Below are 17,022 nucleotides of genomic sequence, written 5' to 3' on the forward strand. Positions count from 1 at the left end.
TTTCTGTCCACTTCTCGCACCCACCCAGTGAGACCTTGAATGAGTCCTCTCACATGTACATTCAACACCTACCACATATCAGATGCTACATACAGAACTTCCACAGAGCTTATAAATGCAATATCCTTTGGCAGAGGCAATTCACATATTTACCTTCGAGTGACAAAATCATTGACTGATGGATGATACATACTTAGAGATGCATCCACATGTGTGAACTGGTGCTTCAGTACTCAAGGTCTTAGAGAAAGTCATGGGCAAAAATGGAAAAACACCCCAAGAGATTGTCAACTCTCTCTCTCTTTTTTTGCATTACACTTAAAGCCACCTTTGGCCACAGCAGCCTCCCTGTTCTGTAAGTTCCCTTCAGTCCACTACAAGGAAGCTCCTTTATATGCATTTTGCTGCAGGGTCATGGGAAGGTCAGCACACCAGGGCCGGAGACTGTCACTGCATTGTCAGGGCTAGAGCCTCTTATGCAAGAGGAGACAAGAGATTCCATTCAGGCTAGGTGCTTCCTCCAACCTAGCCTTGCACTCTGTCACGCCCACTCTATTGACAAAGCAGCTGTGATGCAACCCTGGCAAAACAGTTCTTTTCCCCCAGAAGAATGGTATGTAGCCCATGAATCATTTCATGTGTCCGCTAGCAGCCTCCCAAACCCCATGTATCACTTATTCCCTGTTCTATTGCCCCATAGATGGGGTAAGGCTTCTGCTGGAAATGGGGAGATAAACATTATAACTAGGAAGTGCAAATATATGAATTGGTTCAATAACCAGAGTGGGATCTGCTGCAACCTGGATCTGTTGAAGCGCAAGCTCTGAAACAAGTCTAAGATGGGATGTGTTATATTGGGGGTTCTTATTAACTGGTGTTCTTAGGACTCGGGCAGTTCCATGCCATCCGCTGCTAAGCCAGAACTTAAACTAGCATGCCATTGTTATAAATCTGTGCCGCTGTAGTTTCAATACACTGATGTGCCACTTTGAGTTTTGCCAGCATAAGATGTTTAGCCCACCTTCCTATACTTGTTTACTTAGCAGTAAGACCCATTAAACTCAGTAGGTTAGCACTCCATATTGTTATCCTATCCTCAACTAAACATCACAATTGGAGGTTAGGTTCTCACAATTAATCAGTGGCCCTTCTACTATTTCATACTTGCACCTTGGAAAACAGCCAAATATACTGGATTACATCCAAAATTCTAAGTGTTCATTATTTGTTACGATTGAATTATTGTTTACGTGGTGGTTTCAATTATCATAATTACTAATTTCATTATATATTTTCCATAACAGTAATCTGTTGGTTATTTCCCTGCAGTTTGCGAATTATTTGGGGCATACGTTTTTGTTTCTTTAAAAAAATCAACTCCCCCTGCTCTTTCAGGGCTCCTAACTACTATTTTGGTAATTTACTTTTTACTCTGATCAGTTTCACCTAAAAACGTTACCAAGTGTTAGTATCGTTAAGGGAATTTTTCACTAAATTATGCTATTAGAAATTTGAATATGCAAGATTAAGTTTTACAGGCACTGAATTGCTAGATCAAAGCAGAACTCTTCATTTTAAGCTGAACTTCTCTAGAGGCTGATTAACATGAACTCGAGAGATCTGTAGGTGGGTTAGTTAAAATCAATATATGCCTTTCAGATCCTCCATCACTTCTTTGCCTCCTCCCCTTAGTTTCCTGGCCCAGTGTCTCTAGTCTTAAAAGATTGGCTTACCTATTCTTCCTTACCTCCCGGTGTATTTCTCAAAAGAAAGAAATTTCTCTTTGGGGATATTGCATTGTCAAGACACTTAGAGCATATTTATTTTGCATCCTGTTGTACTTTCTGCAGTTAGGATATTCACGGCTATTTTGATTGCTACGTGGAATGCAGTTCATGGGTCTCACAGACATCTTTTAGAGTCTTTTTATGATATGGAGATTCTGTTTATGATACAGTGGTACCTCGGGTTACATACGCTTCAGGTTACCTACGCTTCAGGTTACAGACTCTGCTAACGCAGAAATAGTGCTTCAGGTTAAGAACTTTGCTTCAGGATGAGAACAGAAATTGTGTGGCGGTGGCGCAGCAGCAGCAGGAGGCCCCATTAGCTAAAGTGGTGCTTCAGGTTAAGAACAGTTTCAGGTTAAGTACAGACCTCTGGAACGAATTAAGTACTTAACCTGAGGTACCACTGTATGTCCCTGTCCTTGGAATTTCTTTGTAATTTGTTGAGTGTTTGGTTTAAACTTCAAGCATTTAAAAAAAACCCCAAACCCCCCAAACTATTTGGAAAGGATATGTTCCACTGATGTATGACTATTATGCAGGAATAGGGTGCTGTGTATGGCATACCCTACAATATTTCTCCAATGGAAACAGGGACGTCCTCTTCCGATTCTTCTTCTTCTCCCACCCATCTGACAGGGTTGCCCCAGATACTCTGGGCAGCTTCCAACATATATAAAAACATAATAAAACATTAAACATTTTTAAAAACTTCCCTATACAGGCTGTCTTCAGATGTCTTTTAAAGGCATAGTTACTTATCTCCTTGGCTTGGGGGTCACATAACTCCATACCCTCCAACATTTCTCTGATGAAAATAGGAACATCCTAAGGAAAAACGGGACATTCTGAGATCAAATCAGAAACCAGGACAGCTTTTGTAAATGTGGAACTGTTCCTGGAAAATAGATATACTTGGAGAGTCTGACGTGGTGGTGGGGATTGCATGTTTATAGGAGCATAGGTTTTTTTTTTGCCTTTTCCACTAGAGCACCACTGTCAGCTTGCATCTACTATCTGCAGGCAGGATATTGCTAGGTTATCATGAGAGATTGCCCAGAGATGGTGAATGGCTCTCTAAAAGCTCTGTGGTGATGTAAAGAGAGGATACAGCTTCTCTGCTGGTTATTTTGCTCTAATGAATTCTAATTTTATCCCACAGAACATAGGAGAGGGAGGGCGGCAAGACAGCCAGTGGGACAGCAATGGAAGGTGGCAAAAGCACATTGCTCTCCAGGCAATAACATGATTTTTATTTTTTTTATTTTTAAAGAGACAGGTAATAGGAATTGTGATTATTTCAACTTGTATGCCATTTTTCAAAACCAAAGGTTCTCCTTCAAAAGTCACACAAACAAAATATTTAAAATAATAGCAAGAGCATCGATAAAACAGCATGATCAAAGCCACATCTCTACAGTTGCATGGGGAATTAAAGATTTTTAGAAGCTAAATCTAACTGAGCAATTTTTTAAAAAACCCAGCCAACCTAAAAATGTCAAATTCCTTCTTCCTTCCCTCCAGTGTTTAAGACCCTGTACGCATATCAATCTGCAAGCCTCTTGCCAATGTTCTCTGGTTTCAGATTGCAGCAGCAACAGAGAGGCAATGGTGTGTGTGATGTTTTTGTAGGATGCTGCCTTACAGCAAGGCAAGCTGATGGTCCATCTAGTTCAGTATTTCCTACACTAACAGGCAGCAGCTCTCCAGGATCTCAGACAGACTGGAGGTGCCAGAGATTTGAACCTAGGACCTACATGCAACACATGGCCTGTCCCCTTATCGCAGAAGAGCTGCCATTGAAAAGTCGCTTGCAGAAGTGCAATACACTGTCTAGATGGCTTTTGTCATGCACTTTCGGTGATTGTAAAGACAAGCCTGCATTGAGATTCCTGTATTGTTGGGGGTTGAACTAGATGACCCTTGTTAAAGGTAAAGGTACCCCTGACCGTTAGGTCCCGTCGCAGACGACTCTGGTGTTGTGCGTTCATCTCGCTCTATTGGCCGAGGGAGCCGGCGTTTGTCTGCAGACAGTTTTTCGGGGTCATGTAGGCAGCATGACTAAGCCGCTTCTGGCGAACCAGAGCAGCGCACGAAAATGCCGTTTACCTTCCCGCCAGAGCAGTTTATCTACTTGTACTTGATATGCTTTCGAACTGCTAGGTTGGCAGGAGCAGGGACTGAATAATGGGAGTTCACCCCGTCATGGGGATTCGAACTGCTGACCTTCCGATCGGCAAGCCCTAGGCTCTGTGGTTTAGACCACAGCGCCACCCGCATCCCTTCTTGATGACACTTGGGGTCCCTTCCAACTCTACAATTCTCTGATTTTATAAGCCCACCTAAACTCCTGGGTATCTCTCCACAATATAAGAGCACCTTAGCCATGGGTGGGCTTGAGGTGTAATATTTTCTGACAAATACAGCCGTGCAACACATACCCTGTAACAAATTTTAATTTGCATTTTTTACATGCATTTTTTAAAGCATGCAATCTATGGAGCAACTGACCTCATTTACTGGCTCTACGTTTCACAAGAGGGAAAGAGAGAGGATCTTATATCTTCCCCTGTTTTTCCCCTCTCTTTTTTGGTGGTGGTGAGGAGGTTCATCAATTGGTGCAAGCCTGAATGTGGCTCAGCTGAAAGCAAAGGGAAGAAACACATGGGACTGAGAGGAATTCCTACCCCCCTCGATTTGGACTGATGCCAAGTTTAGTGCCTCTTGCACAGTTCTGCGAGAGGCTTGCTTCATCTGCACTCTCGCTTTCCCACCTACACAATGCCCCTAAGCACATGCCCATGCGCTGCCTCGGATCATCACTGGGGAAGCTGCACCAGAAATGCACCAAACCCTGAGGCAGTCAGCTGGCTCTTTAAGCAACCGATTCCCTGGAGTCTCAAACTGCGGCATCATAACAGATTATGGTTCCTGGAGGGGGTCTGCTTTCCCCAGTAAAACTGACACTTGATGTGGCTCAAGAGTTTGCAGAGTTTGGGACAGGCTTCATGTGTTTCCTGTTAGTGTTGCTATCTTGGTGCTTCAAGGCGAGAGGCACACAGCTGGGCGCACAGCTGGTAGGTGCTGAGCACACCGTGATGTTAACAGCTGCATTCTTTGGCTCTCTCTGTGCAGTTCCATCTCTCAGCACCAGGAGGTACCTTGGTTTTTAAAATCATCTCCATGTGATCCCCAGGTGTTATCAGATCAAACTTCTGGCAGTCTCAGCAGGCTGTTTACTTGAGAACTGTGAGAAGCAGTCTGGCAGTGTTACCTGTCTGAAAATGAGTGAGTATGTATTTGAGAAGTAAGGCTGAGGATGAACAGGACTAGACTTAACTTTCTCCTCTCTTCAAGGAGCTTGTTTGACCTCAAGCAAACCACCTGGGGGTGTCTGAACACCAGTTCCCATTCTATATATTGATGATACCTGTTAACCATCCCTTCTCTTAGGAAGATAGGAAGTTTCTACCTAGTTCGGTATTGTTCACACTGACTTGCAGAAGGGTTTCAAAAAAGGGGACACCCCCAGACCTACCTGCAGTTGCGGGAGATTAAACCTGGGACTTCTGCACTCAAAGCAGATGCTCTGCCAATGAGCTACCGTATTTTCCCCTCTATAAGACGCACTTTTCCCCTCCTAAAAAGTAAGGGGAAATGTGTGTGCGTCTTATGGAGCGAATGCAGACTGGGCAGCTATCGCTGAAACCAGGAGGGCAAGAGGGATCCCTTGGTGCACACCAATCCCTGAATCCAGGAGAGCAAGAGGGATCAGTGCGCACCGATCCCTCTTGCTCTCCTGGCTTCAGGGATAGCCCCGCAAAGCCTCCTGAGCGAAGAGGAAGGAGCGCTCCCTCTTCGCTCAGGAGGCTTTGCATTGCTTTCTTATTTATTGTCCCCCCCCCCAAAAAAAACTAGGTGTGTTTTATAGAGCGAAAAATATGGTATATAGCCTTTCCCCAATACCTTTGTTTTACAGCTTATGTGCATTGATAACAGTGGATAACAGTCAACACATAATTGGATGATTTCTGGAAAGAATTATACAGAAAGGAAAACATTTAGCTCCACAATGATTTTTTTTCTCAAAGGGGTATGGCTTTCTGTTAGTAGATTACATAATAGTGGCGGATTGTATTCTCTGATCCCACATGGTGGTTTTGTTTTATAGGACTTTTGTGCCGTTAATTGATTGGTGCTTTATGGGATGTATAGCATCATCACCCAAAGGACTTTGGTTATGGGTCTACTAATAAATCTAATAAATAAATAAATAATATGTATAATGTATAAGCCAAGCATGATTCCAGTGCCACAATCATTTCAGCCATTCTGTGCATTATGGTGAGACAAATTTGCATTTACCGAAGTTGCATCCAGATAACTAGTTTATTGAACATCCACCCTGATTTGTTTGTACAAAGATTGTAGGGAACAAACACACCTGTTTATGGAGAGTGCATTCTTACTTGTTTCCCCAAAGGTTATATGATGATGCGTACAAATGCCAAATCTATAAAAAGCATGGCCTTTAATACTGAGGGTCTTTCCTAATGACTTTTTTCATTGCTCAGTAGTACACATGCATTTGTTTCTCATCTGATGTAGTTACACCTTTCTCTAAGGTAGTGCTTTGCTGCAGGTAAATTGAATTTTACCAGCCAAAGTGGTAATGTGAAAAAGGCTCATTCCACACACAGAGCATTTTTGATACAGGGTGCTGTGTGGAATGTGGCTCCACAAATTTTATTAGCAAGTATTGGCTAGCGACTATGACAACACTGAATGATTATTGGCCCCAAGTGTTGTTGTTTTTTAAATAGTGTGTATTTTATAGTCATCTACAGCCCAAAACCTCAGTTTTGTGCCAGTCCAATGCAAGAGTGTTCATACGGTCTTTCAAAACACAAATTAAAATTCAGAACAAAACCTGGTAAACTCCATTAAAGCTATTGGTATAGCAGTGTTCCATTACAGTGGTACCTCGGGTTACAGATGTTTCAGGTTACAGACTCCGCTAACCCAAAAATAGTACCTTGGGTTAAGAACTTTGCTTCAGGATGAGAACAGAAATTGTGTGGCAGCAGAGGGAGGCCCCATTAGCTAAAGTGGTACCTCAGATTAAGAACAGTTTAAGGTTAAGAACAGACGTCCGGAACGAATTAAGTTCTTAACCCGAGGTATCACTGTACTTTGATATCCCTTTCCCCTACCTTTAATTCTAGGCTGCAGTTCAGAATTTCACTCCCTTTAAAAATACATCAAATATTATTTCCCCCCACCCCTTGTGGCAAGGCTACATACCGTAACTCATTTGCACAATGACAAGAAACGGATGCTTTTCCTAGATAAGGACTTGTGTGAGCCTATCCATATCAATATATATCTCTGTAGGTGACTGTGGTTCTTTGGGATTCCCACCCATTTCTTTCAGCTGGGGTCTTGTCTCAAAAGCATGATGAAATTCACCTCTCTTTAACTTCAAAGAAATAAATGCCATCCTCCTGTTTTAAAGGAATATTATTTGAAAGCAGATTGTGTTCTAAGCATTTCTGCTCCCACTCAGGTTAACTGCCTCTGTAACCACCCATTAAGAGTTCTGCACTCCTGTTTTACAAATGGGAATTGTAGCTGCATACAATGCAGTATTATCTTGTGCCCCAGGAAGGCAGAGAATGAGCTCAAAAACATCGGGGCGGCTTCTCAAAGAACATTTATTCACAAGGAGACCTTTTAATTTCCCCCATCCCCTTGCTCCTAACGTAAGATCTATTTATGGCAGGATGACATCTACAGCACTATGTTCTTTGCAGCCGTGGCTCCTCTGAAAAATTAATACTGTACGCAAATTCAGCTTTAAATATTAACATGGACTGTGGGAAAATATAGGTCCCCGTACTAAGAGCTGAAGAATTTCAGGCTGCTTGCTGTTGCACAACAGTATTACAGGAGTACATTATTTTGGTGAACGAGTTCCGATTACTGGGGCTGGGTGGGTGCTTTAATTAAAAAATTAGGCCTTTCAAGTCAGCTATGTTTTAACCATTTCTATGCTTTGTGGCCCAGACTAAAAATGTTAATTCAGGATTTGGGCCTTTGTCCTCTGCCAGTGGCTTGCTTTAAAATATGACTTACAATTTAACTGGTTCCACGGGCCCACTCTGATGCTTAAATGTCATCCCAGACAAGAGGAGAGAGGGCAAGGCATGGCAGCGACATTATGCAAGGATCCAGCCTTCACAGGAAGCACCTCCACTTTGCTACTGGAGATTCGAAAACAGTGGCAGCTGCATTCTTGGTCAATTAGAAACATTATAAGTTGAGTTGACACTGCAGCCCACTGATCCTAAAGTCTGGGAGCCATTAGATCCTAACATCTGAATGATGTGGTGGTAGTGTTTAGCACACTGGATTTAGAGTGGGAAGATTTCAGTTGAAATCCCCACAAAACTCACTGGGTGACTTTGGACCAATAAGTATCTCTGAATCTTAATATACCTCAAAGGGTTGTTGTGATGATAAAGGAGGAAAGGCCATGCAAACTGCCCTGTGTGAAGGAATGGCAAGATACAAATGTAATAAATACGTTTCATTTCCTCATCTCGTTCTGAAGGGGGTCGGAGTAGTGTTTCTCCACTGTGCAAATACAGCCATTTGTTTCAGGGAAGTACCAGTGAAGGCAGAGGAATGCAGCCAAAACTACTGACCCAGATAGGGGGAGTCAGTGGCAGAGGAAGGAGAGGAAGAGACTTATCTTACTGTCTGAGGGAAATACTATGAATTCTACATTCACCTTCTGTTTATACAACCTTTTGATTTTCTAAACATATGCTGTTCACTCAGTGTAGCACACCTGTCCTCAAGGCTTTTATTTTTTCTAAAAAAAAAATGGTATTTCACTCCCAAAGATAGAGAGGGATGGAAAGGAACTGCCAAAAAGTATTTACTCAGGACCGCAATACTTGAAGGACCGCCTTTCCCTTTTTGAATCACCCTGGAACCTACACTCACCATCTGAGGCCCTTCCTCCACCGTAAAGTCCAGAAAATGGGGCTTTTCTGTGGTGGCTCCTGCTTTGTGGAGCGCTCTCCCCAGGAAGGCTCGCCTGGTACCTTCATTGCCTATCCTTAGGTGCCATGCGAAAACTACTTTTAGAATTGGGTGGGGTGTTTAAAAGATTTTTCTTTCCCTTCCCCCTTGGTTTTTAATGTATATATGTGAGGGGTTTTGTTTGTTCGTAAGAGCAAGATAAAGCAACTTAATAATAATAATAATAATAATAATAATAATAATAATAATAATGATGATGTATCCAGGCCGTAACAGGATATGTAGTCTGTGTAGGATGACATGAGGAAGAAGCATTTATTTTGGAGTATGAAAGCAATTGTACACATAATGAAACAGTAGACTGAGGTGTTAGAATTCTAGATGGTACTACTGTACTTTGTACTCATGAGGCGATTGTAGGTCCTACCCACACATGAGATCAGGGGATTTATTGCTTATCAAAGAGCCTTCTTGGAAAGAACACCTCTGTTATGTAACACCCTCCCCTCCGAGGTTCAGCTGGTGGTGCCAACATCCATCTTTTGGGGCTGTCTGGGGAACTTTCTTTTTTTGCCAGGTCCTCTGAATATGTATGTATAGGGCCAGCACAGTGAGATAGTTTTGCTCTACGACTGATTATTTTGACTGTTTAAACTGCATCTTCTCTTTTGTTGCATTCTGTTTTGTTGTTACCTGCCCCAATATCATCTGGTGAAGGGTGGCATCATCTATGATGAAGGGTGGCATATACATTTTATAAATAAAACAATAATACATAAATAATCATATTTGACAAAACAGCTCAACCCTTTCTTTGACCTAGTTCAGCCTTTCCCAACATTGGGTCCTCGTATGTTATTGAACTACAGCTCCCAGCATCCTTAGTGAGAAGGGCCAGCAGTCAGGGATGATGGGAGTTGTAGTCCCAACAACATCTAGGGACCCAAAGTTTGGAAAGGCTGCTATAGTTAATTATATACATGTGTGTGTGTGTCTAGGTGGAAGACCTCCCCACCCTCCAAAATCCTACCACCTCGATCTTTGTAATCTGTAATGTATAAAATGGCCCTGACGGGCCTGCATTTTCAAGGATTTGTAGGATCACTCGGGAATATTCTCTGCCTCAGTTCATGACCATTACGACCATTCGCAATTTATACAGTACTTTCTCCACATTAAATCTCACCATACACGCTTCCCAACTAGTGCAGGGGAAGAAGATCTGCCCCCCCTTTTCCATTTGCCTCTGTCGGTCCCTATGGCCTTGCAACGAGACTCGTAGGAAACTCCATTAAATGTACCACGCTTTATGCCAGCGTGTGAACCTGCTTTCTATCTAAAATCGACCCGTTCTGCCCTTGCTTAGCCAAGCAGCGCAGGTCAGCGTTTGAGAACCTGCTCAAAAGCGCAGAGAGCGCGCGCGCGTTTCGCAGGAGGGCGGGGAGCCCGTGGCCGTAATTTGGCGGAGCTGCGCGTGTGAACGGGAAGGGCTGCTCCTGCCCGCCCGTGTGGATTGGGCAAATGTGCGCGCGCGCGCAGCCCTGCCGGCTCGAGCGAAGGGCGTGTAGTTTAGCAGTGTGTGTGTGTGCGCGCGCGCGCGTGAGCTCACCCGGGTCACACTTGGCTGCACGTGCGGCAGCGACGCCCCTTCTTCGCCCATTGCGCGCGCCAAGCCATGCCACCTGGGCGAGCGCTGCCCGGCGGCTCCCTCTTCTCCCTTCCCCCCCGCCTCGCTCCTTCCCCGCCGCTTGCTGCAGTGTTGGGGGGAGGGCAGATCTGGAGCAAGATGGCGTTGCTGTGGCTGCCTCTGCTGCTTCTCCCAGGGTCAGCACTGGAACAGCTCCTTCCTTTGCATTCCCACTAGCACCGGCAGCTGCCCTGGTGTTCTGCAGCCGCTCTGCAGCCTCCTCTCCTGCCCTGGCGGTTATCGCTGCAGCCAGTGATCTCTTTCCCCCCACCTCCTCGACGCTCCAGCTTTCTCTTGTTTTGGTGCAAAGCTTTTCCCCCTGTGTGGCAGCCGGAGAGGGGGGTGGGGGTGGGGTGGAGAGTGCGCGACTACATCTCCTCTCACTCCTTTTGCAAGACACTCACTAGGCTGTACCCATTCTTTGGAGGACGGCACCGAGCCAGGTGCAATTTTATTTTATTTTTTTGCAGGCAGCTTCTCTTAGCATCTGTTTTGGCTTGATTTTGCAACGCCGAACGCCGGGGTCGTTGCGATTAAAAACAGCAGCCTCAAATTATAAAGAAAAGAAATAGGTATATAGCTAAGCAACTCGCTTATGCTACCACTTGCAACTGTGGCCGTTGCAACTCGAACCCCCTTCATCTTCCCATGGAGGATGTAATCGGCTAAAAAATACCTGAAGGCGACGCACTGGGATAATAACATGGAGGAAGAGGAGGAGCTGCAGCATTGAATTCCCTGGCTGTGCTATCAAGAGGAAAGGAGATGGTGATTTTTTTAAATGTGGCACCGGCGCAACTTCTGGAGTTGCGAGAGCTTTCAGCCCCCTCCCCTCATCCCACCGCCTCACCTGCCTAGTGTCTGCCGCTTCTGTCATTTAATTTTTTGATCCACCCCCCCTTTCTCTCTTCTCTGCACCCCCTACAACCCCCCCCCCCTTTTCTGCTTTGCCATGGGAATGGTGGCAAATCTCTTGGCTATTGTCATGTCGGCTTCATTTTTCAACCCCAGCTTTGCCTTCAGTTCGCACTTCGACCCCGGTAAGTTGGCTTTATTTCTGTAAAAAAAAAAAAAGTAATGAATTCTCAATTTTCCTTTCCCTTCCTCTCTCTATCTCTCTCTCCCCTCCCCCCCAATCGCCTTTGATTTTCCTCTCCCTGCCTCCCACTTCAGCTACAGATTTATTTCCCCTTGCAGGCAATTATCCTCTACCTGACCCCCCCCCCCGCACTTCTTGCGTTGTTTAACCCTTTGCTGAATCTGAGCCATTTTATCAGGCCGCTGGTGGGAAAGGTGGCAGTTAAATCAAGCAAGGAAACAAAACAACAGTACCCCAGTCCCCTGCTCCCACACACTGCTTTTGCCTTGGGTTGTGATTTTTAGAAAGGCTCCTCAGGAACAGATTCTTCCTGCAAAAGTTGCATCACCAGTTATCAACTGTTCGGTTCCCCCTCCCCTTCCATCATTTTGGAAATTAGGGGTATGTGCAAAGAGTACCTGGGCATCTCCCATATGAGATAATTTGACATTTAAAGTGCAGTTCATACTAGTGTATGTGACATCTTCTGAGGGCATACCTTGCATGCAAACAAGGTATTTATGGTGGTGGCCACTCTTTAAAACGTGACTTGTTTGGGGTGTGAGTGATTGAGGTTTTGAATTTCGTGCCTGGAAGTTCCCTTTAATTGCAGAAGAGATGGAATTTTATGTGGCTTATAACCCTTGCAGGCCTTTTGCTCTGCGTTCTTGTGAAGGTTGTATTGCGTAAAGTCGAGCAAAAGTGGGGTGAGGGAACCTTGTTGCCTTGCTGGGCCTTTCTCTGTGCTGGGTGTCAGTCTTGAATTGAAACTTCCCTTTGCTAGAGATGATTGATTTTTTGACCCTGTTCAGCCATAAACCTTTTGGCTGGGTAATTGCTAGTCCTTGATTTGTGGATGAGCAGGAGCATGTTGACTGCAAAGTCAGAATTGTTGTATCCCAGAGGGACTTGCATCTTCTGGTGACAGGTTTCACTGCTTTCCTCAGCCAGGAATCCTGAAAGGTAGAAACCTAATCTCTACATCGGCATCCCAATTTGCTCCTGAAGTGCTTTTACATCCATTGTCTTCCTGGTGCCTTTTGCTTTTATCGTCTGAAATAGCTTCTAATTCTCATGGGTCCCTCTCCCCTCCACATGAAACTGCCACCTCATCTCTTTCCACTAATTTGTGTGCCCCTAGTCCTTATCTGCCACACTGGTGGAAGATTGACTCAGTCGCCTATGAATGAAACATTAATTTGTTTTCAGTCCCTCCAAATGTCACTTTTATGTTCTTCACTGGATTTCTCATGTGAAAACAAACTGCCGTGTTCTGCCCTGATAATATGATCTTGGCACAGCTTTCTGGATTCCACTGCAGTTGCTACCTGGCAGGCCTGGAATGATGTCTTGGGCTCTGTAATGGCTTGAGTTTTCTCAAAAGGCATCTGTCCGATGAAAGACATGCAGAGGGATAGAGGATAGCACAAACAAACCAAACTCTGCCCTCGCTGATAAATAAATTTATTCGGGTCCTGTCCTTTGCCTTATACAGTCTTCAGCAAAAATTGGTAAAATGCTGTTCAGCCAAATTTCAGTTGGTGCATATAGGAACTTGCAACTCCGTCATGTAGGCATTAGGGAATCGTATGTTATATAAGTAGCTATTTTGCAGCTTTTGTGTTAAATCTCAAGTGCATGCCCCAAATAAAAATGGACCTGTTTCCTTAGTTATGTATGTTTCTGTTGCAGTGTGTGAGCTGACCTTGCGTTTCACCAATTTGGCCGCAGATGGAGGTTGATAAACAGAGAGGGATGTGATTACTTTGCTTTCATCTTCTAGGTGTTCATGTGGAAGGATTACCCAAATTTTCACAAAGGGTTTTGCAAGATCTCTTTCCTAAAAGCAGCATAGAAAGACGGTGTTGATCAGTGCAAATGAATGTATACTTTGGGTGGTGCTGGGTAGAATCATGTAATGCCTAAATAGTGTTAGCTTTTATCACTCATGAAAAAAGGTAATGACATAGTTTGTAAATAGCACCCTGGAACCATCAGCTCAGTCTGTTTAGCCACTAAAATAGCAAAAGGATCAGAATGTCTTAATATCAATCATTTGATGTATTATGTGTTTACTTCTTGAATGATGCATGGTACTTTGGGTGCTTGTCTTTTAAAATACACGATGGACTTGGACATGGATACTAGTTACAGATGTTACATGGCACATATTCAGTATGTTGAAGGGTGTAAGAAAAATTCTCACCCTCTTTTTGTAGGGTCCCTTCCATCTTAGAAGAGAGATAGTGAAGATAGAATAAGTAGTGTTGGTTGAAGAAAAGTCAATAGGGAACGTTTGTTTGATTTTACATGATGCTAAAGCTAAAGAAAACTCAGAAGTAACACCAAAACATTAAACAAATCTTACAAAAATAGGTCTCTGTTAGCGTTGTGCAGCTCTCTCCCACTAGAAGTGGTAAATTGCCAGCTGATCCTCTGTGGCCACAATTTGGTGGACTGATCTTACACTGACTGTGCACCAATGTGCAGCTGACCTCCATGATCTGCAGTGTCTCCTGGGTTGCTTGCAACATTGGTTATGAACTACTCTGCAGCTGTGCCATGGGATCTGCATCATATTGTTGATGCAACCAATCATTTCCCAACTTATGCATAGCTTTGTGAACAATGTTATCCCTGGGCCATCCCATAGTACGTGATTTTGATTTCAGAGGCATATAGTGTAAGTGTATGGGACAGGATATTGGATAGCATGGACTTTCTCTCTTCTCAATGAAGTTTTGGATGGGGAAATAGATAGATGGGTTATGGTCATATTCAGCGCCCGACTGATTGCCACATATTTGGGTTTTTTGGCGGTCAGATTGACTAATGACTTCTTGTTTGTTGTTTTGTTTTTCCTGTGCCTCAATGTACGTGACTTGGATCGCTTGCTTGAGTCTTAAGGAGAGGTTTGCTCTCGGGTTGTAGCAAAGTGCGTTAAGGTTACATGAACTGATCTGGGAACAAGGGAGACAGAGTTGCTTCGTATAAGAGCAAGGGGATTGGAATAGGTGGCCTTTTATAGTTTGGTTCCTGTTCTCCTTCAGAGCTGTGGCTCTGTACCGATGAGCCTGTGGTCCTCCAGCTGTTGGACTCACAACGGCCATCCGCTCCAGCCATTATGACTAGTGATCACGGCCACAGGTTCCCCATTCCTGCTCTTTATATTGTGCATTGCTATATTATTGATCCGCTTATCGTTGATCATACAATGGGGGTGGCAATCAGCGAAGCCTTGCTGGTGCTTGCAGCTATTTCTCTACAATTCCTCTCCACATTTTCCACTGATATTAGTTCTTATAAAAGCCTGAGTATGGAAGATAGTGGTTTGCCTAAGGCCACCTACTGGGTTCATAGCTGTGAAGAGATTTGATCAGGGGCCTTCCTGCCATATAGCTCACAGTCTTTGCCAGCTCTCAGACAGCAGAGGATTGTGAACTAATGAAACACAGCAATGCAGAAAGATTTTTAGCAGAGAGTCAAGGAATTAATAATTGCTTAAGTTATTAACCAGTGGTAAGCAGCTGGAAATTGGATCCACACAATCACCCCCCCCCCCAATGAGCGAGGTTTTGTTTTTACATTTGTCTCGTGGTTGAGATGCACATGGAAACCTGTCTTGTGAATGCTTCAACACATGTGGTCAGCACACGTTTACCGGGCTTCAGAAAACAAGCTGGCCAAATTCCAAAGCAGCCAGCAAATAGACTGCTTGATGCTGCATTCAAAAGATTGGTAAACATATGGTTCATTTGCAAGGTGACCGGTGGTGCATGGGTGTGGGAGGGGGGGAGGTAGGAAATTGATACGTGAATCTATTCCAGAAGTAGATGGCAAGGAATGGTGTGCACGTACTCTTATCAGAGCAATAACATCAAGTCAGCATTAGACTCCCATAGTGTATTAGCTCAGGCATAGGCAAACCCGGCCCTCCAGACGTTTTGGGACTACAGCTCCCATCATCCCTAGCTAACAGGACCAGTGGTCAGGGATGATGGGAGTTGTAGTCCCAAATTACAAATGGCGGGCCGAGTTTGCCTATGCCTGTATTAGCTTGTACACTGGCCTGTGTCTTTCAAGTTGAAGCCAATATTGGGGATTTGCTTTGTTGAGCACTGGTAGAGCTGCATGTCGTAGTAGAGTTCCCACTGTCAGTCTTCGGAGCCTCCTTGTCCTTCCTGTTTCTCCTATTTGTTGTCACTCACAGATAATGTACCCTGAATAAGTGAGCAAATGAAGGAACAACAGCATTCGCTCTCTTTGTTCTCTTCCATCCTTATGAACTAGGCCTGTGGGATTAAGGAAAGTGTATAGGTCAGGAGGAGGTGGGACCAGTCAAGGAGGGGAGAGAATCTTGTCACCCCAAAGACCTAGAGCAGGTGCTCATATCAGCCCTTGCAAATGCAGAGATAATCGTTGCAGGTACATTTATTTGGAGCAGGACAAAGGACCTGTGCTTGCTAAATGGTATCCTGCGCCCCTCAACTGAGACAAGGGGTGGAAGAGGTGTGCTGAGCATGGGAATGATGAGCATGAAGGGACCTCAGTGACAGCTTATAGGCATTTACCTAGTGTCCTTTGGGGAAGAAATGGCTCTGCTTGGAATGCTTCTGGCTTGTCTGGAGCTGATAAGACCCAAATGTTCAGTAGTGATACAGTAGGTGGAGCAAAGAGGGGAAACATTTTGCTGGCACTATGATTGCTTCCCCAGGATCCTGCCTGCCTTACTTCAGTGATATTCCTCTTTATGAATGTGCTGGCCAATTTTCTGACCCACCAGGAGCCCAGAGACAGAGAGGGAGGGATGTGCATCTATGACATGGGTAGGAAACTTAGGGTTTGGGGTATAGATAATAATAATAATATAATAAATTTTATTTATACCCCGCCCTCCCCAGCCAAGACCGGGCTCAGAGCGGCTAACAACCAATAATATAAACAATTTGATTAAAATACAACTTAAAAAACAAGATTAAAATACAACATTAAAACACTAAGATGCAGCCTCTTCACAGGAGAGGAAAGGAAAAAAGAAAGAGGGGGAGGGAATCAAATTGATTCTAAGCCAAAGGCCAGGCGGAACAACTCTGTCTTACAGACCCTACGGAAAGAAATCAGATCCCACAGGGCCCTGGTCTGATGAGACAGAGTGTTCCACCAGGCCGGAGCCAGTGTTGAAAAGGCCCTGGCTCTGGTTGAGGCTAATCTAACTTCCTTAGGGCCTGGGACCTCTAGGGTGTTGCTATTTATGGACCTTAAGGTCCTCCGTGGGGCATACCAGGAGAGGCAGTCCCGTAGGTACGAGAGCCCTAGGCCGTGAAAGGCTTTAAAAGTCAAAACCAGCACCTTAAATCTGACCCTGTACTCCGCAGGGGGGGCAGATGCAGCCTCTCTGCTCCGTGGGACTCTCCTCAGGC

The 17,022-nt window shown here is 44.5% G+C and overlaps 1 protein-coding gene across 6 annotated transcripts in view; it reads left to right on the forward strand.

The window, feature by feature from the left end:
* Positions 1–10,609: 10,609 nt before the first annotated feature.
* Positions 10,610–17,022, forward strand: part of AATK (apoptosis associated tyrosine kinase) — a 90,120-nt gene continuing 83,707 nt past the window's right edge. For 3 of the 6 annotated variants that reach the window (XR_014561325.1, XM_083727378.1, XM_083727380.1), the window contains exon 1: positions 10,652–11,564. Coding sequence is in view for 3 of the 6 variants with exons in the window: in XM_083727378.1 (XP_083583504.1) it covers positions 11,477–11,564 (88 nt within the window). In the remaining 3 variants the exon portion in view is untranslated. Of the gene's footprint in view, positions 11,565–17,022 lie in introns of all 6 variants that reach the window. The other 3 variants (XM_083727379.1, XM_083727381.1, XM_083727383.1) reach the window with 3 other exon arrangements.

The sequence above is a fragment of the Podarcis gaigeae genome (genome assembly GCF_964106915.1).
Source record: "Podarcis gaigeae genome assembly, chromosome: 2".
Taxonomy (NCBI): Eukaryota; Metazoa; Chordata; class Lepidosauria; order Squamata; family Lacertidae; genus Podarcis; species Podarcis gaigeae.